The 23,730-nt window shown below is 37.7% G+C and overlaps 1 protein-coding gene and 1 long non-coding RNA gene across 7 annotated transcripts in view; one reads left to right on the forward strand and one right to left on the reverse strand.

Moving 5' to 3' along the window:
• Positions 1–23,730, forward strand: part of ERBIN (erbb2 interacting protein) — a 122,071-nt gene that overhangs the window by 57,592 nt on the left and 40,749 nt on the right. For all 6 annotated transcript variants that reach the window (XM_035309244.1, XM_035309245.1, XM_035309247.1 and 3 more), the window contains 3 exons: positions 12,132–12,210; positions 12,985–13,074; positions 22,640–22,696. In XM_035309244.1, the coding sequence (XP_035165135.1) occupies positions 12,132–12,210; positions 12,985–13,074; positions 22,640–22,696 (226 nt within the window). The remainder of the gene's footprint in view (positions 1–12,131; positions 12,211–12,984; positions 13,075–22,639; positions 22,697–23,730) is intronic.
• LOC118155766 lies at positions 18,125–22,676 on the reverse strand. The gene is made up of 3 exons (XR_004746001.1): positions 22,540–22,676; positions 22,241–22,243; positions 18,125–18,134 (listed from the first exon to the last, which is right to left on the reverse strand). It is a non-coding gene; the product is annotated as an uncharacterized LOC118155766 (long non-coding RNA).

A 23,730-nucleotide genomic window follows, 5' to 3' on the forward strand; every position in this document is an offset into this window, starting at 1 on the left:
ATTTTATTTGGACAGCTAGCTAATTACAACTACAAAATTAAGTTCTGCTTTATTGTGAAAGTATTCCCATTGTTGAGGTGTTGGCATTCTCCTTTATTATCCGTTGTAGCCCAGTCTCTACTTAAACTGTTACTTCATTATTTCTGCATAATGAACGCAGCATTTAGTGTAATAAATTGACCTGATTGTTACTGCTCTGTTCCTGGTACAAGTGGATTAATAGCCTTTCTCAAAGAACACTGTCCTTAAACTTTCACAATGACAAACAACTAAGAAAGAATCATCCTTTTGTCCTTTTCTGGGTGTAAAAAGGATTAACTGTTTTTAAACAAGTTCTCGATGAATAAGATTTGAAAGCAGTAAAGGGGTTTTTGAGCTCTAGGGTTGGCAAATTCATTAGCTTATGTACATAAATAGGCAGCTGGTCACTTACCATCTAGAGAGTTAGTTGTCCATCCAAAACGGTGTAACCTTTAGCTAAGCATTCAAAGAGCATTCAACAGTGGTTACTTTGAGGCGTATACAGAATTTAAAGAGGCAATGGCTGAAAGGTATGCCATCCTTATAAATTGTGAAGCTCTGTGTTTTAGGTGTGTGTGTGTTGTTTTTTTTTTTTTTTTTCTGTTGTTTTTAACACCTTTCAGAGAAATGATAGCACCCTAATTTAAACAATTATCATGAGCCTGTCCTCAGTCTTATCAGTTCAGATAGCTTCTCTGCTTAGTGTTACACATCAAAAATAGTCCTCACATGCTTCTTCACTTGGGATGTGTCGTCTAACACCATTCCTGAAAGCTCTTTAAAACTCCAAGAAAACAAATCAGGGTCCCTGCTGGTTGAAGTAGTAACAGGTTGTTTATTATTGTTTCTAATAAATGCAATATTATTTGATGTTTCAGTTTGTTGACTTAAGTGCCTTTTCTTTCTCTTTCCTGGTCCACTGTTGCAAGCATTTAACAAGTTTCTCTCAACAGCTGCAAACCTATTTTCTTTTATTTCATTTGCTAAGACGTTACAGCTCAATTTCCCCATAGTCCATGATGGCTCTGATGTTCATCCATAGTAGAAAAAAATACATATTTTTTTGCTAGATTACAAAATCCCAGAATGGTTGGGAGGGCCCTCTGGAGGCCCTCTGGTCCAACCCCTGCTCAGCAGGGACACCCAGAGCAACGTGGCCCAAGACCACGTCCAGGTGGCTTTTGAAGATCTCCAAAGCTGGAAGTTGCACAGCCTCTCTGGGCAACCAGTGCCAGTGCTCTGTCACCTGCACAGCAAAGATGCTGTGATGATGTAGAAGGTGTGCTGCCAGATGTTTAGCTGGAACCTCCTGTGTTCCAGTTTGTGCCCTTTGCCGTCCGCCCTGGCACTGGGCACCACTGGAAAGAGCCCAGCTCAGTCCTCTTTGCACCCTCCCTTCTGGTATTTGTACACGTTGACAAGATCCCCCTGAGCCTTCCCTGCTCTAGGCTGAACAGTCACAGCTCTCAGCCTCTCCCCATAGGAGGGATGTTCCAGTCCCTTGGACAATTTTGTAGCCCTCTGCTGGACTGTTTCCTGTATGTCCGTTCTGTCTTGTCCTGGGAGCCCAGAACTGGACGCAGCGCTCCAGGTGCTGCGGTGTCACCAGTGCTGAGTAGCAGGGCAGGATCACCTCTCCTGACCTGCTGGTGACGCTTTGCCTAATGCAGCCAAGAATGCCATCAGCCTTCTTAGCAGCAAGGGCACCTTGCTGGCTCACGTTCAGCTTGGTGCCCACCAGGACCCCCAGGTCCCTTCTGGCAGAGCTGCTTCCCAGCTGGGTGGCCCCCAGCCTGTCCTGGTGCCTGGGGTTGTTCCTCCCCAGGTTCATGACTCTGCACTTCTTGTTGATTTTCATGAGATTCTTGTCAGCCCATCTCTTCAGTCTGTTAGAGTCCTTCTGGATGGCGGCATGGCCCTCTGGTGAATCAGCTAGGACTTTTCCAGGACTTTTCTTTGTGAGATACTGAAAGGATACAGTGTGGAAATGGTGGGTTTTGTGGGAAGCACAGGAGATGCTTTTTCTCGATATATCGAAAAAATTACTAGACATGAATCACCAGTTTTTGTGAAGGATGGTGAGAGGCACCAAACTCTAGAACAATCTTTTTTTTTTTTTTTTTTTTTTTTTTTTGTGAGGTTGCTGTGGTTGTGGCAAATAAAGGTGTTTTAAAAGCACCAATTTTGAAATGCAGTCAGGCTACTTCATAAATTGCAGTGTCTGGCTCTTCAGCCAGCTTATTTAAGGCAGAGGGAGGGCTGTAATGCAGGAGACTTATCATCCAGGTTTCTAAGCAGAACAACATACATACACGTGTGTGTGCATATTTGTTTTGACGTATAGATGAAAATCAAAATAGCAGAAATTTTTCAAGATAAACGCAATACAAAGTAGTCTAAGAATGCAGTGTTGATGATATTTCAGTAGCTCATAAAAATGTCTTGCCTTGCTTTCACATTTAAACGTTTAATTTCTTATATTCACTATATAAAACTATAAGACAGAAGCATGGCAGGTGTGTAGATGAGGGTATTTAAAAGTGGCTATATTTAATCAGAACAAAGATTGACTTCATCTAGTGACCTGTCTACAACAGTGGCCAAACACAGAAGCCTAGAGAAGCTTTAGTGAAGTGCAGAAAGCCAGGAGGCATGCACATTTCCCCTGTGTGTTCCCAGCGTCCAGCACCTTTTGTAACTGAGCCAGACAGGGTGCAATTTTTATCCAGTAGTCTTTATCTGGTTACTTCTCTGTCAATTTCTCTAGTCCTTGATGTGCATTTTGAGGTGTATGCTCAGTTACAGAGAACAAGCTGGTAGCAGCTGTGTGTCCTTGAGCACACAGAAGTCTTTATACAACCATTTGGTTTGCAATATATTCATGGCTGCTGAAGAGTCCATGGTATAGATGTAATCTAAAATATCAATCTGCTGCTATGTGTGCAGTAAGAGTTAAAAATTAACTCTGCCTTTAGTCTTGGAAAGGGGCAATAAATCCATTTTTTTTAAATTATTTTTTAAGTAGTGAGGACTTCAGTTGTCTTTTTATGGCAATTTAATCTGATTCCCAAGGCTATTGTAAGCCCTCAAAATCAAAGGACCCATTACTTCTTTCCAGGTGTACTTCAGCTTTCGAGCTTTTACATGGAGGCTTGATGGCCTCCTATTCACGAAGATATACTTGAATAAATGGTATTTAAATAAACAGTGTTCCATACCAGAAGAATTGCATCCTGGATTGGATAAAGCATGAAGAGATGTCTTTCACCCAATCCCAGCAGGTTATGTTGTAAAAAGAAATTGCAACATACAGAGTTCAAGGCAAAAAAGTAGAAAAAGTAGAAAATACTGTTTTCTTTATAAAACTAAGGAAAAATTCAAATTTTTAAATCATCTGTGGCTGTTGTTCATGTATCAGCAGTTGTACAGAAAAACAAAAACAAAAGTAAAAATCAAACTCTAAATCTGTCCCTTTCAGGGCTTCTTAACCTCTTGAATCTTTTTTTAAGAGAGCAGTCATTTTCTTGTGGCCCTGGAATGCAAACAAGTTCTCTTGGACAATATGAAAAATTGTCATGAAAATATTTCTCTTCTCTAAAGACAGGGAATGCATTCATGGACAAAGTATGGTGATGTTACATATAAATGGACATATGAGTTAACTTCATGGGTTACTGGAAGCAAGTGATATGAAAGACTAAGGCACACAATGAGATGACTGCCAGGGAAATTAGTCTTCCTTGGAAACCTGAAAATGTGCTTTGAAACCCTTTGTGCCTCTGGAGCTAGTTGAGTGGGAAGTCTTGAGACAGTCTGTTTTTTTCCTACGCACAGGTGGTGAGAGGAAAACATTGAATTTTTAGTTTGTATATTATTAGGCCCTTCAGAGGATTAAATAACAAGATCAAAAAATACCTAATAAGGCCAAAAGTAACATGGTGGTTTGGAAATTCAGATCTCTTCAGTAGTCTCTTGTATATTATGGAGTGGTTCTTTTTCACTGCAGTGTTAAGGCAAATTTAAACGCGTTACCATGTCAGTCTGTGGTGCAGGGGATTTTCATGGAAAAATATACAAACTGGAAAAAAACACAACACAAACCTAACTGCCAATAGTACTATTTTAAGTCATTTTAAAGGTTTTTGTTAACAGATGCAAATCTAGATCAAATATGTTTTCTTCAGTGTTTTAAAAAACATCTGCTGATTTGGCAATCTAGCTTTAGTATACTGTGTGCCAGAAGTCAGGGAGTTGGAAAATGAGAATTTAGGAGAATGTCTAGTTCTTGTGTTGCCCATCTGTGGTGGATTTAGGGGTATGGTTTGTCAATGAATTGAGAATTATTCATAGTTAACAGGGAGACTGATCCAAGTCTTATTTTCCACAGAGAGAAATAAGAGGGAAGATCCTGAGTACAAAAATAATTTGCTATAAATTTGCTATTTTTCTCCATATATGAAGGAGGGGGATAAAGGGAAGGCTTAGTTTTGTATCATCCATGGTAGTGAAATAGAAATATAATTGATCTGCTTCTGTTAATACTGAGTCTGTAGCTTTGTTATAATACATCGTTGTATGTATTAAATATATCCTAAATGTAGCTATTCTATCTAAAGATCTTTAGATGAGTGTTTAGTGTTTTTTCTGAAATACATTGTCTATCATATGAAAAATATTAAATAGGATCCATCTTTGCAGAATAAAATTATTCCTGTTTATAGGAGGGGCTGTGAACGAAATGGAATTTGATGCAGTTAAAGCATAAATAAGGTCTTGAATGTGGAACTTAAGAGTACGTAGTTGAAATTCTGAAATAAGTTTTATACATATTTCTTCCTGGTTCAAAGACATTGTCATAACACAGAAAGCAATGTATAATTAATTCCCCCCGCCCCCCCCCCCCCCGAGAAAAGAACATGTAGCAATCTGTCTTACTCCTCAAACTCTTTTACATTGAGTAAGGAACATAGTTTGAGCAGAACTGGAGGTATCTTACACTAAAAATTTAACCTCTTCCCAATGATCAGAGCATGAGTGCTTAGAGGACTCGTAGTGACTTGGTTAACTTGTGCTAGCTGTGCCAGCACATCTCTGTAGAAGGAATTAAAAAAATAAAAATCAACCTGCTGAGACTGTTATCTTGCATTCTCCACTGTGCATCATGTTTAGCAATTTATCAGGCAAGTTACTGTTGTTGAAGAAAGTGATGAGACATCTTCCACTTAAAAGCATCAAGAGGCTTAAAATGGGATTCATTCTTATCTGAACTTTTAAGAATTTGATTTTCAGCTTTCAGATAAAAAAAAAAATCGATTTTGAAAGTGCTTTCAAAAAGTAAATTTTAAAATGCTAAACCTGCCTTAACCTTCTAGTTGGATCAAAGCAGCATGCAGATGAAGAGGAAAGAGAGACAACTTTTAAGTATGGCGTGCACATGAGCACAGAATGTTAGCGGCATGCACATGAGCATAGAATGTTAGTTTCTTTTTAAAAAAGATGGTAAATACTATAAAAAGTTTACATTTCAATGCTGCTGCTTTTTCCACATGTGTAAAAGAACCATTTTACATGTCTGTAAAAGAACCATTTATCTTAATTGTGAGTAAACATATTTTATTGCTACATAAATGTATGTAGTTAAGTACCCACTTCATTAAAAAAGAAGCACTGAATATAATGCTGATACTGTATTTTATTCTGAATCTAATTATGTGTAAGAGTTATCACAACTAATGAGCACGTTTTTCTTTAAAAATCATTAGAAAAGCTTAATCTCCCTATGGAAATATTTCCTTTTTTTTTTTTTTTTTTTTTTTTTTTTTTTTTTTTTTTTTTTTTGTGAAAGCATTGTTTAACTTGTTCCTGTCAGATTTTTAGTTTAACTGACATTTTTGCACTACTCGTTACATGAACTGTACAAATATTTTGTTTCCCTTCCAAAAATCCTCCAAACAGCCTTCCAACTGAAGATACAGCTTCCGTTTTCCATTGTATAAATTGAAGAAAGCAGCCCAGCATAGTTGGGGCTTACAAACCTGCAAATGACCATAATTAAAGGAAACATCAAAAATTTGAGAGTGTAGAATTGGAGGAAAGCACTTTGTAAAGTGAAGATGGTGAACCTGCTTGCTAAGTTGCAAGTAGATACTTGTCTAGCAAGTTGCTTCAACCAAAAATAAGGAAATCCAGTGGAGAATGCCTTCAGAATTTTGAGGGGAAAAAAAAAAAAAAAGGCAAGATTTTTAGATAAGAGATTTCCTTGATAAGACCAAATGTTTTTGTAGTAAGGGAGCTTTTCTATTTAAAAAAAATGAAGAGAGTAAAGAAAGTCTATGCAATAAAATCTGAGTTTTATTAAATCTACAAAAATTCCAGTAATGATGTTATATTTTTGATAGTTTACATTTTTTGACAGATTACATATTTACGTATTTTTGCCTTTATCAAGAGGTAGGCAGAAAGCCATGAATTCTGTAATGCCTATGTACGAGGAGAATCACCTTGCAAGGAATTTTAGGAGGTTTAGTGCTACAGCAATTGTCAAAGTCCCTTGCCCTTACAAGAGGGCAAGGAAAGCAACTGAAAATCAACATGTAGCAGGTTTCAAAAGCTTTGAGATGAAACCTAGTGGAAAATACATTTGCAATAGTTGCTCCTTAGTCTCAAAATGATTGATTTAGGATAGGCTTTCACTAAATAAGCTGGAAGTTCCTAAGCTGCTTGGAGAATACCGGAGTACTGAGTACCACCTTGTGCACAGAGGCTAACATTGTGCAGAGTTGAGACTCCAGCTCTGAGCAGGAAGGTGTTACAGCTGCTCTCTTTCCTGATCAGGCATCTCTTGGAAACTTAAGCTTCTGGGTGATCTGAAAGCCGCTGGGTCAGTGGATTCTGTAAGAGTTTTGGAAAGATGAAAGCAACAATGGCTGAGTCAGCACCGTGCAGCAAATTGATTCGTCTTAAAGACTGCTTACATTGTGAATAATGAAAAATCTGTTTTCAATATCAAAGGTATGAAGAAATCCTGAATTTAGGCATATTTTATAAATATAAGAATACAACCTGTGACTGAAGCTATTTTAAGTTTTCCATTTAAGCTTGGCATTTACAAACGTTTTTCTGTACTCTTTGGGGCAGTTGTGGCATGTATTCCTGAGCTCTGAAAATATTTTGATTTCCATGTTTATTTCCATGTTCAGCTGGTAAGACAGCTGAAGCAGAGGACTGAGTGGAAGAGCAAACAAAAATTGTTCTTTTTATAGTGGGGCTGCTTTCAGGCAGGTCCTAATTGCTGCTTGTCCAAAACTTGAGACCAGAATGGATAGATTATCTCAGGGAGCAATGTACATAGTTGAAGTTGCTTTTGTATTCATGCAAACTGAGCCTGTATGTTTGCCTCTGTGCCCTCCACACGTGTAAGGATGCAGAATGCGAAGGATGCACAGAGGGCTGTAGCTCCACTTGTGCAACAAAATGGGTCCTTTTGGTGTGGTACTCTCTGGAGAGAAAAAAAAAAATAATAATAATTTATTTTCTCATGTTTCACACAAGCTGAGATGCTCAGCTGCAAACTCTTTCTTTTGGGGGCATCACCTATATGGCTTGTATAGGTCATGTTTGTTAGTGATTTTCTTTCTCTGTGTTTTTAAGGAATTGAAACAATACATTTTTTTTGGCAAGTCTATGCTTAAAATCTTCCTACATGTGAAGAGGCAGAACTTGATTTAGAGGCAGTGCCACTGCTGTCTCTAGCAGTAATAGTTTGAGTAGCTAAAGTTTGGGAATAGTGGTTTTAGTACTTGTGAAGAAAAACATGACCACATGTCTAGAGTATGAAAAGCAGAGCAAACCCCCATCTGCAGCAGGGCTGGAACAGCAGCATGCTAGGATGTCAGCTGGACCCCACGGCAGTGACGGCTTCTGCCAGTAGTGGATGTGACTTGCACAATTTTCTGTAAAACTAGAAATGCCAATATTTCTGAGAGAAAAATCTTTTCCTGTGGAGACAAAGGATGGTTCCAGTTTTCTCTCCTGCTCTGTAAGTGATGCTGGCCCTGGTGATAAGAAAGGATTGTGCTATGTTGGGGAGATCAGTGTAACTCCAGGTGGTGAGACCCCAATTACACTTACAATAGCCTTAATCCAGCCTAAACAAAGAGAGGGAGATTTGTGCACACTTGCTCTATTGAGCTGTGCCAAAATAATCATTGCTCTCTGGGGAGGTAGAGATCAGGCAAAATTCCTTATTTCAGCCGTGCTATGTGATCCAGAACGGAGGTTGATTACCTACATACTTTTGCCTGTTGATCTGCAATCCCTGTGTGACCTTTCTGGTATCCCTTTTGGGCACGTGCTGCAGCTGTTTTGGTGATTGTGATTAACCACCACCATATACGTTGTGCTGGCTAGCTGGTGGATTTTTGCCACATAGAGTTCTGAATGATGAATACTTTCTGCTTTTGGCTCAGTCTAGACAATTTTAGATTCTCTTCCTTCCTCAACTGCCAAATTTTCCTTGTCAATCTTCCAGCCCCCCCCACCCCCCCCTTTAAAAAAAAAAAAAAAGTCATGTTTGTGGTAGAAATTGGCCAGTGACTTTTAAAATGCCTGAAATTTAGGAAAACGGGGTAGAAGAACAAATAAATACTAACTTCTATTGCATAACATTACTTTAGTGAGAAATTGAATTGCAAAAAGAACTTTGCTCTCAATTCAGTTTGTAGATCTAGTGGTTAGAATTAAAGATTACCAGCTAATTGTCTTTTCTCTTGCTGTGCTCTGCAAATGGTCAAAAGTCCACAAGTGTGATAGTTTTTTTTTTTTTTTTTTTTTTTTTTTTTGTAGATCAGTAAGCATGATCTGTAAATCAACTACAGCACAAAAATGGGATGGGGTGATGGTTGTTAGCATGTTAAGTGGGAAATAGCAGGATAAAGAACCTAGCCACATGATGCTTCTGAAGGAAAGTGGGATAAGGCTGAAAGAGGATAGATAACTCCCAAGTAATCTGCTTTATCTTCCTCTTCTGTAACCTTCAGAATCAGTGTATAGAGGAAGCCATAAAAAACCCTAAAGGAAAGTGAGATTTAGAATGGAATGTGGATCTTAATTTGCCGTACTCATTGATCAGATCCTCATTGACGGTGGGAGTAGCTATCAAATTGTTTATTATTAATCCAACAGTAACTGCATATTTGAAGTGTGCAGGAGGGATGTAGCTGAGGAAAAATGAGTGTCTGAAGCTTGTTGTATAGGCAGTTAATAATTGCTACTTTCTGTCACTTGATAGAGAGGAGCAGTCTCTGAATTTTTTTCCTATCTTCTGTACCTGTACTGAAAACTTCATATATATTTTCATATTTTATATATATTTCATACTGTGAATAACGGCTGCTGCCATTCATCCGTACTGAAGTGCTGAGTGAGTTTGGTAAAGACCATACCAATTCCGGCTCTAAAAATAAACAAAATTAAATTCATAGGCTGCCTCATTGTTAGGTTCCTCGTATCAGTTTAGTTTTTGTTGTTAATTTGTTGTTAAAACTGTTGTTGCTTCTTGCCTAAGGCATAGTCAATCAAGACTACTGTGGAGTCCTCTTATGTACAAAAGCATACTGATATGATATGTCTGTATTTGGATAGCTAATATTTTATTTGGCTGTTCTTCTGACAGTAAGTTTATAATGACTTTCTCCTCTCTAGAAGATGTGCTGTGTTTTATTTTCTAGGCAGTTGTCAGAGATCTGAGACTTCTGTTCTTCAGTAAGTTCTTGACACAGGCAGTGGAAACATTAATATTAAAAATGTGAATTTTAACATGTTGGATGAGAGTGATCTTTCATCTAAGGACCAAGCCAAAGCCAGTAGTGTGCCCAACTTTCAGAATAACTGAGCTTAGAGAATATCTCTGATTCAAACAACAAAACTAATGGTATAGAGTGGTCTGAAACGCAGTGTTGATAACTATTGATTATTGTAGACATGATTGATTTTGAAAATACAATGTTGTATCATCAAAAAACAAATGGTTTTGATGTGCCTTTTGGATGATAGAAGACCTCTTTTATAAATAATCCTTAACTTTATCTAGACAGGCCTCGTGCTGGATTTTTGTGCATCTGCGATGGTTCAGGATTGTGTGTCAGGTTAGATGCTTTACATCTGTATGTTTGGATGTACTTGTTTGGTCAAAAAGGCTTCTTGATACAAAAAGAATTAAGATAGTAAGTACATAAATTCCTTGGAAAAGTGTTTCTTAAAATACCAAGATTATATGACACCTGTAGGTAAAATACCTCTCTGGTCATTCCATGGGTCTTTTCTAATCATTCTTTAAAACTAGCTTTGGTCCTGAAAACATCACTGTATTGCAGAAATTGAGCTTCATTACATTACAAATATTTAGTTTGGGTTTTGAAGAGTGATAAGTAAATTCAGTCAGTAGCCACTGTCTTCTCCTGTGTTGGCCCCACTCTCAGCTCTACCAAAATTCACATAGCTAAAGCTATGTATTTGTTTTCAAGTGTACATGTATACACATGTGTGCACACAGTAGTAAACCAGAAGTGTCAGAAATCTTGCTATGTATTTCAGTTCATGGTTCAATTCCTCCTGGCCACCTCCACTTCTGTTTTTTAACATTGAGCTGAATAACCTATTTCTCAGACGGGTCTGTGATACTGAAAGAAGTTTTTAAACACCTGGATTAAATGTGTGGTTTGGTGTGCTTTTTCTTGCCTTCCCCCACTCAATATCAGAGTACAACACCTGGTATAAGTCAAAAGTAAATTTAAGCCACTGGTATGACAAACAGGTTCCTGTCAAGAAAGACCTAAAAATCTGTTTTGGCAGGACTCGACTTTCTGCTTAAATTGAATTTATGGAAAGGAGGAGTAGTGGCATAGAGAGCAACCACAGAGTACAGTTCCCTTTTAGTGGTCTTGTTCTTTAGATGCACTGCCCTCTCCAAGCTCATGATGAAGCATTCTAGAAGCACACACAATTACAAACATTTAAAGGACAAATAGCTGATATGTGTTATCTGAATAGCAGGTGATTAATGCTAATTTTATTCTAGTTGCATATGGATTTTTCTTGAGAAAATAGTGTCTTCTTAATCCAAGTTGGAAAATTGCAGAATGAATGTTTATTTTGAATTTGAGTTTATTTAAGAATTTAATGTTTATTTAAAATTATTTATATTATTTTTTTTCAGCGAAACTTAAAATAGTGAAGCTTCTTTAAAATAAAAAGGCGTGTACATTTACAACTCTTTTGTTAGGGATACATTGTGAAAGTAAATGCAGTTGTGATACCATAGCAGATTTTGTTTGTTTTTTACGGTATAGTGATGATTGAGGTGAAAGGCTTAGGTAGCAGAATCATTCAGTACTGATTTCTTACTGATATGGTGTATGCATATTTTCTGTTTTCAAGACCTGTTTATGTCAGCTTTTGACAAATACAAATTTTGGTAGATATATTGGTCGCAATTTCATTCTCTTGCATTTCTGGAGGTAATCTTGGAAAAAAAGAGATTCCTTATTATCTTAGTTTTCATATAAATATGCCTGCAGCACTTTTTCCTTTCTGTACAAATATTTTGAAGCTGTCCTGGGAGATCTGTTTTGAACCATGAATACTGTACTTTAACGATTTCAGCCTTGCCACTTAAGCTATATGTACAAGCCATGCATTTAACCAGCAAATTCTGTTGAAAACTTTGTTCTACCATGTTTTTGAATGCCTCAGTAAATAAAGAAATTTGTGACTGGGGGCCTGATCTGAGGTACATTACAAAGTACAATTTCTCTAATATTTGGTAATGATCAGTGAGAATTGTTAGTGGACTTTCATGTTGTTTCATGAACTGGCTGCTAAGTTGCTGCATGAAATGCTTCAGGAATAGAATAGTAATGGAATTAATATTGAAGAAAAAAAGGTATTTCTTTTGTAAAAACCTCATCTAAAACGAAGCACCAGAGAATCAGTCCACTGGTTTCTAAATGGATTAAGGTGTTTACATGTAGCAGATCTATGTTCATCATTTTTATGTCTGTACTGGAGTCTAATAGTTTAACATTTCCCCTCCCTCTTGCTGTATTTTGCAGGCATACAGGAGTTTCCAGAAAATATAAAAAACTGCAAAGTCTTGACTGTTGTTGAAGCGAGTGTAAATCCAATTTCAAAGTAAGTTTGTAACTTTTATGGTATTTATGATTTTATGCAAACAGTGCTGACTCTCAAATATGCTCCATTCAAATGTTGTGAACCAACCCTTGTAACTGGAGGCAAGGAACAGAGGTTACCTGAGGTATTTTCATTAGCCTCATTGTGTTGAGATAGAGTATTGCTGTGTCATGTGTTTAATAGGCTATGTGAGGTATCCTACATTATTTCACGTGCCTTTGTTAGCTTTTTTTCGGTCCATTACTTCTCTGTGAAGGTAGAAAAATGTGTTAAGAGTTTTGTTTCTTAATAACTAATTAATTTTACTCTAAGTCTGCTACCATGGTTTTTCAAACAACCGGTGTGAATTGATTTACTTGTCACCTTCTATAGTAACAAAATTAACTTGACAAAGTAGCACTGCCAGAGATAAAAACTTCACATAAGGTATGTCTGCTGTGGAGGAAAAAAGGTGTTGCATGGGTTTTAATTTATCTGATCGCCTCTAATGACTGCTTCTTCCAGAGTAGCTGTCAGGAGATCACAAATACTTAGCAAGACTACGGTTGCTGTTTGTAGTTTTTACTGCCTGTAGATATTGTACTCAATACTTAAAAATAATTTGGAAACGAACCTTGTATTGAACAGATATCTAGTGCAGTTTTGTAGAAATTCTTTTTACCACCTATTAATGTTGTCGGTATATAGGATTTCAGTACTATACTGTTGTTTAAGAAAGTATAACTTAATGCCATGAATATAGTTGAAGGCACTAGGTATTCTGTTTCTTTGTAGGCTTCCAGATGGATTTTCCCAACTGTTAAACCTAACACAGCTGTACCTGAATGATGCTTTTCTTGAGTTTTTGCCAGCCAATTTTGGCAGGTAAGTTGTATTTGAATCTTAGTACCTACATTTAATTTTAAATTTATGCGGAGAAGTTTCTGCTTCTTCTCAAACGAAGTGTGAACTGGAGGACGGGAGGAAGTGTACATTACCTATTCATTTACACCATATTATTTAAAGAAAAAAAATATCTTTTTCATCATTGCTTTATTTGGGGTTCAGGGAGGACAAATAATGCTTATATCAAGCAAAGAAATAAACATGTTTATGCAATTGCTTCTTTTACAATGTAAGTCTGATAATTAGAGGTTAAGCAATTAATGAAATTTATAATTCTACATGTCCTTTTTTGGTTGCACAGATTTCTTCATGCATATAATTTCTGAGTGTCATCTTATCAATATTTATGGTTTATTCAGGTGTACTGACTAAGCAAAATAGTTCCATATAATAGCTTAAATGTGAGGCACATACTAAACCCCTACCACTTCGAAATGGAGGAAGTCTTGGGAACAAAAGTGAAAGGGTAATATTGCTAGAAGGAAGACTCCTGGATGAGAATTGTCTGACCTGTTGCCCTTACCATGCTGATCAGTAATTTCTGCTCTGTCTCTACTCTTCACTTTTTATGTTAACTTATGCTGTCTTTTTCTCTGTTGCCCTATCTCATGTTCAGCAAACCTCTCTTTCAGGAAATACGGCTATTAGTTAACAAGGCATATTGCTGTGTGAATGTATTTGGCTTAGACCATGTAGTTCTAGTTCAGGTCAGCACAGGTTGCAAAAGATCACAAAAGCCTCCAAATAGAGTGCTGCAGAAATCTGGCAGATCAAGAGATGTGCAGTGAAAGATGAGCACAGGTGCAGCCCTTTAATGACCATTAGTGTTCTAGTCATCTGTGACGAGTTAGTGGCCTATTCTCTGTCCGGTTATATGTCATTGCCTGATGAATGATTAAAAGCACCAGATACATTACACTCTCTGCTAACAGAAAAGCTGTTTATGATGCAGGAATATTAATTTTCATGCTAGTTTCTAGTAAACAAAATGTACATTTCAAAAGCCTTCATTAAGGTTAAAGAAGGAATTTCTAGAAGAAATTGTAGAAGATGTGTTGTCTTTTTGTTGGCATATTAATGATTGCCTATATATTTTTCTTCTTTTTTAATAGTTTAACCAAATGGCAAGGTTTTCTTAGTTAAAAAAAAAAAAAGGCAGCACAGATAAAATTGAAGGCTTCAGGTTGATATAGTTGGTTTTTGAAGTTAATCTTAAATATCTCTAAAAACTTCATTTGCTATCGTTTTACTTCATCATTGTCACTTCCTCTTCTGTAACGCTTAGTGTGCTGTAATTTGCTTAATTGTTAGGGAAATGGTGAAGGCATTCAAAATACATTATGTAAGTTTGCTTGCCTTATTCAGAACACTTATTCAGTATTGCACAGAATAAATATTATTCTATAGGAAAGTCATTTTTAGATTAAATAAATTAGAAAATAATCAATCTGTTAAAATGTTGGCTGTTGGATATTTGAAAACAGAACTCTAGAACAAATTAGAGATAAAAATAAAACCCCAAAAATTTCTTTCAAAAGAACTTTTCTGTTCTGATTGATCATCGTGTAAAAGAGAGTTGAGGTTTTGTGGAAGAGTTTTTTGTTTGATTTGTTTTTAATTAAAGTTCTGTAAATTTAACAAAGCTTTTGCTGACAATCCCAACACTGGGGCAAAATAAGTATGTATTAGATTTCTGCTCAGAACTACATGAGCTTGAAGGAAGAGGATTGCTGTCTTGCTGACCTAGCACACAGAAATTTTCTTTTCGTTGGGGGATTTCTGTTCTGTGTCCTGATGGCCTTTTTTTTTTAAAATTTTATTTTTCTTTTAAAAGCTTTGTTATTTTTTTCTGCCTTTTTCTTCCACCATCTACTTCTCTTCAAGGTAGCCTTTTTAATCTAAGCTATGTTCTGTAGAACTGGGACTCAAACTCAGACAAGTCTGTTTCCTCCTCCACACTGTATCATGTAGATCATTTGTATGCAGAGGGATTTTCTCCTATTGTAGTGCTTCCTGCAGAAATAAATCTGTCTATCCAATAGAGCTCTTGCTGTTTCTGTGAAGGTCAGGTGATCTTAAGAATTTCACATGACTCTGTGGTGTACTGCATCTCCTGAAAAATAGGAGATGATGGACTGAAACTGTGTGGCCCATACAATGAGAGTGTTTGTAGCTTGTTATGTCTGAACTCATCAAAATAAAAAATTAGAGGGTGCTAAGTTCTAACAGCTCTATTTCGCTATTTAACGTCTATATATTTTCAGGACATTAAGTAGAAACTAATTTTATAGGCCTCTGTTTCTAATGTCATCAGTGTTAAAGGCATGTGTTGTACAGATGTACCACATCCTATGTAAAATGTTTCTTCTCTCTTTAATAAAATAACTTTAAATTTCATTGTTTCTGAAAAGTACAGTAAAATTAAATAAAATTCTGAAAAAAAATGTATAGTCTGAAAATGTAGAGTAAAAATAGCTAGAATTCAGATGTTTGTAAGTATGCAGTAACTGTTCATATCACTGTTTTTTGTTGTTGTGCATATGAAAGGGAAATAGTGTTTTAATGCTTGCTAAGGCAAACTAAACACTATTTTAACACATGCTGAGTGTTGTCAGTTATCTACATCCAGAACAAACCTTCATCTTCTTACAATTCTCTGCCTCAATTGTATTTGTTCTTAAAGCTGCTACTTTTCACTACATAAGAACACATGAAGGCATAAAGCATAGTAATTGACTTTTGTTTCCTGCTCTTTCTGGTAACTACAGGCAATAATACCTTCTAAAAATAGTAATTCTAGTTAGATTTTTCTGTTCATTTGCGAGGGTCTCTGTTCCACCAGCTTAGTTTTAAAATGTGGTTTCCCACATCAGTTTCTCTCTGACTGCTGAAAGTCGTTTGTTCTACAGTTTAATTGCTATCATCTCTCAGGAGTGTTTTTTCCCTGTTCTCTCACCTGCATTTTTCTGTGGTGTTCCCATATCCCTCTTTCGATCCGACAGACTAAACAAAATCCATTTTCCCGTTGGTGTGACAGGTTTTTCTTTGTGCCTTTATTAATAGATCTTGGAGCTAGTTTCAGTTTGAATTTCTATTTTTTTTTTAATGATGGAGGATGACAGCATCTGTAGCTATATTTAGGATCCAAATTGAGTTCTCTTCATGGCTTGTACAATGTCATTATTATCTTCTTGTTTCTCTTTGAAATGTCAGTGGTTACACTCTAGTGTTCCACTAGCCCTTTTTGCAGCTGCTGAGTGTTGCTTCCCACATGATCAACTGATGCATTGGACAGCTCAGTTAAAAATGACTGACTCGACAAGGAAATAATAAGTACATGATTTGCTACTGTGGCATCCTGTCCCTCTTCCATTCTTTCTGTCCTTAACATTGTACAGATTTTTTTTCTCTTCAGTGTTCTACTACTATATTGTACCATGACTGTCTGTTTAGCCTAATCAAATTTTTCCTGTCTTTTTCTGTTAGAAAACATTGAATAGGATAGTCTCAAAATGGATCTTTGAATACCTCTCAGAAATCTTCAGCCTGATGGTTACGAAAGAAAACTGTAATGCAAATTACTTCTGGTATATTTGTGTATCTTTTATTGCATTTACCTCCATTTCATTCTCTGCTTCAAAAGTTGTGCTCAAACTTTGCATATTATTGAGGTCAAGGTTATCCAGTCTTTTTTCTCCTCCTTTATGAGCACTAGATACTCGCTGTCCTTTGGTGATGTTACAGTTGTCTAGCCTGTTAGGCTTATTAAAAATCACCAGACTTGTGATCAAGTGTGCTAGTTCCTCTGGAATTCTGAGGTTATAGTGTTTTTTCCTCCACTCCCAAACTGTAATTTGAATACATGAAGATTGGCCTTGGTCCCAGAGTTAGCCTTTATGCCAATGTGCAGAAGTCTGAAAACTGCTTATGTATACTGAAGAAAACTATACATATCACAGAATCACAGAATCACAGAATTTCTAGGTTGGAAGAGACCTCAAGATCATCGAGTCCAACCTCTAACCTAACACTAACATTCCCCACTAAACCATATCCCTAAGCTCTACATCTAAACGTCTTTTGAAGACTTCCAGGGATGGTGACTCCACCACCTCCCTGGGCAGCCTGTTCCAATGCCTCACAACCCTTTCAGTAAAGAAGCTCTTCCTAACATCTGACCTAAAACGCCCCTGGCGCAACTTTAGCCCATTCCCCCTCGTCCTGTCACCAGGCACGTGGGAGAACAGGCCAACCCCCACCTCTCTACAGCCTCCTTTAAGGTATCTGTAGAGAGCGATAAGGTCACCCCTGAGCCTCCTCTTCTCCAGGCTGAATAAGCCCAGCTCCTTCAGCCGCTCCTCGTAGGACTTGTTCTCCAGGCCCCTCACCAGCTTCGTCGCCCTTCTTTGGACCCGCTCAAGCACCTCGATGTCCTTCTTGTAGCGAGGGGCCCAAAACTGAACACAGTACTCGAGGTGCGGCCTCACCAGAGCCGAGTACAGGGGGACGATCACTTCCCTGGACCTGCTGGCCACGCTGTTTCTTATGCAAGCCAGGATGCTGCTGGCCTTCTTGGCCGCCTAAGCACACTGCTGGCTCATATTCAGCCAACTGTCAACCAACACTCCCAGGTCCTTCTCTGCCAGGCAGCTTTCTAACCACTCATCTCCCAGCCTGTAGCTCTGCTTGGGATTATTACGCCCCAGGTGCAGGACCCGGCACTTGGCCTTGTTAAACTTCATGCAGTTGACCCCAGCCCATCGGTGCAGCCTATCCAGATCCTCCTGCAGAGCCTTCCTACCCTCGAGCAGATCGACACTCGCACCTAACTTGGTGTCATCTGCAAACTTACTGAGGGTGCACTCAAAGCCCTCGTCCAGATCATTGATGAATATGTTAAAGAGGACCGGCCCCAGCACCGAGCCCTGGGGGACGCCACTAGTGACTGGAACCATAATATATATGGTTGTATCTGAATACACCATATATATTCACATTCAGATATATAAAAATATAAGCAGAGTATTCTAAACTTGAAGCTCATTGTATGGTAATGTTTGAAAGGCTTTAAAAGAGAGACATTATTTATTGAGATAAGCAAGGTGGTGTATCTTCAGCATTGTTCTAAAAACACTGAGAATGTTGTCTGTAGTGGGGTAATGCTTCCAGAGACTTTTTATTGTGATTTTGATATGAAATTACTTCTGCTCTTGATTCTCAGGAGCCTGCAGCATTAGGTGCTTTGAGGAGTTTCTACTTTAGACCAGCGTTTTACATAAATGTACAATGATGATCAAACTGGGGACTTGATATAGTTACACCTAAGCAAGTTTGCAAACTTAAGTAAAATGCAACCCATTATATGATGCATATATTTCAGTCCTCTTGTCTTTCTGTTTTAGTTAAGATTCATAAAGAGTGAAGGAGGTTAAAAATCACAATCTTCTCTCTATGAAATGTACAAACATTATATTGTCTGTCCAAGGAATGACTGTTGTTGAAGAGTGAATGACTAAGTATAACTGCTATATATTTCTTTTACATTTTTACATATTGTGTAGTTAAATCAGATTTAGGAAGAATATCTTACCATGGGCAAGGTATTCATGTAGAGGTTTTCTGGAGATAAACTACTTTTATAATGTAGCTGAAGTTGTTTCCATAGAAATATTGCAGTAATAATTCTGTTGAGACCATGACTCCAGGTATACTTGAATAACACTCTCCTATACCTTTGTGTTTAGGTGCTGTGTAAGTATTTAATGGTTATGGGTTTTTATAGTCAAGAGATGAAATATTTTCTTATGAGTACAACAAATCTTAGTGATAGAATGGCACAGGAAATGTATATTCTGCCATTGTGACTTACTTTTCTTTTAATACAGGTGAACTAGTCTGTCTGTATTTCTTTTCCAAATTAAAGCTCTTTTTTTTTTTTTTTTTTTCAATTCCATTGCAGGAACTCAAATGCTTAGCATGGGTGTGTATGCCAGCAATTTAAAGAGCAGCTGGGCTAAGTATTTGATGTGTATGATTACATTAAACTTGAATTAACCCTCCCAGTCATAATGGAAGAGATGGCAACTGCTTCAGGCCAATATTTCTCACTAATTACTGCACGAAAATTACTAGTTTAGACACAGCCTGTATCTACCAGCCAGGAGAGGCTGAAAAAGTTTGTCCAGTAGCCCCTGCTCTACACATAAGAAATAAGATATTTTGGCTCTTCGGGTTAGCAGAAGAGAGAGCAGAACATGAAACAGGTTTACAAACCTGTGAACCTTTCTATCATTGACAACACTCTTTTAATTTCATAGCATAGGCTTATGAAAACTGTAATACAGTGGGTTCTGGCTAGAGTCAACGAAGTGTGGGTGTACATATATATAGCTTAGCATATGAATGCTTCTACTGCTTTCAACTGAGAAATTTGACTGCATACATGTGTTGTGAAGAAAAGCTAAAACCTGACTAGCTGTTTCCCCTGACATCAAAGCAGAACACCAACTGGAGCCTAATGCAATGTTTGATTGTGGAAGCCTTCCCAAAATAACGTGTTTTGGAGTTGACAGTGCTACTTTATTTTTAGTTCAGCGTTTAGAAACAGACTTGTTGTGAATCAGTAAGAATCTGAGCACAGATACTTGGGAGTTGTGGGATGCATCAGAAAGGTGGTAGTAGGAAATTATTTCTTCTTAGTGAGTGAAGAATTGTCTCATTGGGCAAATTGTCCTTGTTCTCCTGTATTCTTGAAGTGTTTACCTTTTCAGGGGCTGGCCGTAATGAATGCTGATCTAATACCAAAGCAGGCCTAGACCTACAGTTGTGCTGTTGGTGTGATAACTTTGTCCTTAGGACTGTAAAGAGCAACAACTGCCATCTCCAAAGAGAAAGGAGATATGTGGAGAATCATCAGCAGTCAAGATGTAATAGACCTCATGCTGTTGCATCTGTCCAAGTCTGCAATGAACTGGGGAGGGAGGAGTTTTACAGTGGGTAACAAACATTTAAAGCTTTGGGAAACAGAAGTTATAAGACAATGTGATTAAAATACAGGAATAAAAGTCTGTAGAACTTGGTTTGAGCTTTGCAATGTTTTGCTGTGAGGAAAGGCTTCCAGTTCCTGGGCATGCATTGACACGTGGGATAAGTGTGGTATCTTCTCAGTATGAAAAAATACTATGACAATAAAACTGAGCAGCTACTAGGTAAGACTCTTACCTGGTTGCACCAAAAACAAGGAATTGAGAAAGCTGCAGCAGAATAAAATGCTAAATGATTATGTGAAAATGCTTCCTGTATGACCAGTGTACCCTGGCGCAAAATTTAGGTGCTATGCAAGCCACGAGATGCCACAGAAGTATCTACTAGGGAAGGCTATTAATCACTTGAAGTGTGTAACTTGTTCTTGGGTTCAGAAATCCAAACTCAACATGATCATTCAAATCTGATGGCTAGAAAACAGGAGTTGAAAGGACCTATTGAGGGAACTGGAGTTACATAGTCTGGCGAACTGATTGCAGACCTCATTGCTTTCCACAACTACCTGAAAGGATGTTGTGGTGAGGAGGGTGTCAGTCTTCTGGTCTCTTTTCCCAGGTGACAAGTGATCAGACTTAAGGAAGTGGTCTCAAGATGTGCCAGGGAGGTTTAGGTTGGATATCAGGAAGAATTTATTTGTAGAATTGGTGGCCAGACACTGGAAGGGAAAACTGCCCAAGTGGTGGAGTCCCCATCCCTGGATTGTTTATGAGGTCTGGCTCTAAGAGACATGGTAGGTCCAGCTGATAGCTGGTCTTTGATGATCTTGAAAGTCTTTTCCAACCTAGACAATTATTAGACTAAGAAGTCTTTTCGATTATGTTCTAGATGGAAAAGCAGCAATGTTACTATGAGCTGGATTTCAAGTCAGGCAAAGAAAAGAGCTGAGTGGCTTCGAGAAGCTTTTGAGCAAGTTTAAGAAACATTCTCTATTTGCTTTGTTTCTTTAGTAGTTCTGTTTTCACATTTTTTCTTTTACTTAAGATGAAAAACAACTATTTCCAGAATACTCCTTTGAAAACAATCTATTTTGTTGTCCTATTTTAGAACATGGAAAACCCTTTCTTTTTTAAAGTAGCAGGGCAAAATCATGTCTCCCATGCTTTGTAAATCTGAATGCCTGCACAGTTCCATGTAGGCCTGTCTGAACTGGATTTGAATGCCATTTTGGTATAGGTTTGTTGTGCAGCCACAGTAGTATTAACACAGGTGGGGACAGCGTTTAAAGTCAGCAATGAATCTGGGGGAGAGAAGATTTATTTCTTTTGTGTGTTACCCACTGTAAGGTATTCTTTCAGCATCTTTACAAGGTTGTTGTTTTTCTGGGAAGCTGTGGGGGAGGAGGTTCCCCTCCAGCAGTAGCTAACAGCTGGCAGCTATTGCTTGTGATGCTGTGCTAGTAGGCTGAGCTGTGCTCTATTTCAAGGTGACTGTTATATTCTTAGATTATTCGTAGGCGTGGCAGATTGCTGTTTTCAGATGCATCCAAAAATGAGAGACTGTTTTGAGGAAAAACAAATATTGTTTTCAGGCATTCTATTTTTACTTCATATATAGTTATCACTGCTTAATAAGAATTAAGGTTTTCATCTGTGTCCTTACAACGTACTCAGTTCAACACAGCACCTTCAGGAAAGACTGGTCTGTCTGTTCACTGAGCTCCTTTTCCAGTCTGCCCTGTTTTGTGTAGTATGAGGCCTGTTGATGGATCATGTGTAGAATTCTTGTCTTTACAACCCTGTCTGTATTTAAACCAAATTCAGTTCCTGCATTTCACTTAGTAAAGAGTCTTGTCATTCTGAACTAATGCAAAAAAAAAAAAAAAAAATCTGCTGCAGACACTACATTGCTTGAATGTTCAGACTGCTTTGAACTTACCTGGGCCAAGCATTTGAGCTTGGAATTTAGAGTTTATTTATCTTGCACCAAAGATTTACTCAGAGAAAGGTCAAAAAAAAAAAGTGTCCTCTAATAGAAATATCAAAATAGATTAAGAAGTTGACTAAAAAGAGAATATGGAATGAAATCACATATGAATGTAAAGGTTGTTTTTACCTTGTGGAAAACCATGGGTATTCCACTAATGAGTCCTTTCATATGAAACATCCTGATAAATTTCCTGTATTAGAAATTCATCATCATAACTTGTGCAGACTGATCCTGCCTTTCTTATTTTGTGTGTATCTCTATATGTGAGGATGGCATAGACTCCTAATGAATGCAGTGAAATGCTTTAAAATCTGTAGGTTGAGGGAAAACAACTGTGTTCCAGCAGGTGCAGGAAAGAAGGAAAGATTCCATTTCTTCGCTGCTTTTCAAAAACCAAACCTTAATGAGTAAATTAATTCAACAAGCAGATTTCTGCATGAAACATTTGCATTCTTACTAGCAAATATTTCAAACTCTTTTGAAATGTAAATTTAGCAATATAAATAAGTTCTGAGATTGCTTTTGCCATAAAATACAGTATATTGTGATAACTTGTTATGCCTTTCTGTTACAGATTAACTAAACTACAGATATTGGAACTTAGAGAAAACCAGTTAAAAATATTGCCAAAGTAAGTATGTATTAATCTTACATAAAGTATTTCAGAGTTTTTTTTTCTTTCTTTTTTTTTTTTTTTTTTTTTTACTTTTTTCCTTTTTCCACCTTTTATTGCTGAGTGTGACATCACATGGTATGGAATATCCCTTTGGGTGGTTTAGGTCAGCTGCCCTGGTGATGCTTCTCTCTCACATTTTTGCCCACCCCCTAGGAGGGTTAGAGAGAGTCCTGATGCTGTGCCAGCACTGCTCAGCAGCAGACACAACACCGGTGTGATACCACTGCTGTTCTAGCTACAAGTGCAGAGTGCAGCACTGTATGGGCTGCTGCAGGGAAAGGTAACATCCCAGCCAGACCCAGTATACTGACCCACCTCTGGATTTTTATAAGTCAAGATGTGGGCAATTCAGGAAGATCATTCTAAAGTGTCTGAAGGTTTTTTGCACACATCATTCTATCAGTGCACAGATACCTGACTGGGTACGTCTCAGATGGCTGAGCACCTGAAACTAGATATTGGTAGTTAAGGTCATTATCTCTAAATCGAGTGATGAGTTTGAGGTGCTTATTCTGAATGACTGAGGAAGTGTGATTCACAAGATGTGAACATTTTTTTTTAATTTAAAGCACTTCATTGCTGAAGAACGTAACTTGTTACTGTATTGCACAGTCTGCTATGCAGGTTCTACAATGCATTTGGCTTGTTCAATGTAACGGAAGCATATATCTTAACCATGTTTTCTTTAATTGTAAAAAAGTTCTGGAAATCGCTACAGCAGTTGTTCTAACATTTAAATGAATTGTACCTGTTAGTTAACATCTAGCATCTTTCTCCTTGCAAACTCTCATTTCGTCAGACCTGCCCATGCTGGCAATGTTGCAGTTCCAGTTATTTCAGTGAGCAAATGCTGTCTTTTCTGACTCGGACCCAGCAGTTCTAAGTAGGTTATTGGAAGTATAAAAGGTCAGTGAAGTGAGAAACAGATTCCAAAGATGGGCTATGAAGAGCCAGTTGTGGAGTCCTGAGCAGGATTGAGGTGTGCAACA

This window comes from Oxyura jamaicensis, chromosome Z, assembly GCF_011077185.1.
Source record: "Oxyura jamaicensis isolate SHBP4307 breed ruddy duck chromosome Z, BPBGC_Ojam_1.0, whole genome shotgun sequence".
NCBI lineage: Eukaryota > Metazoa > Chordata > Aves > Anseriformes > Anatidae > Oxyura > Oxyura jamaicensis.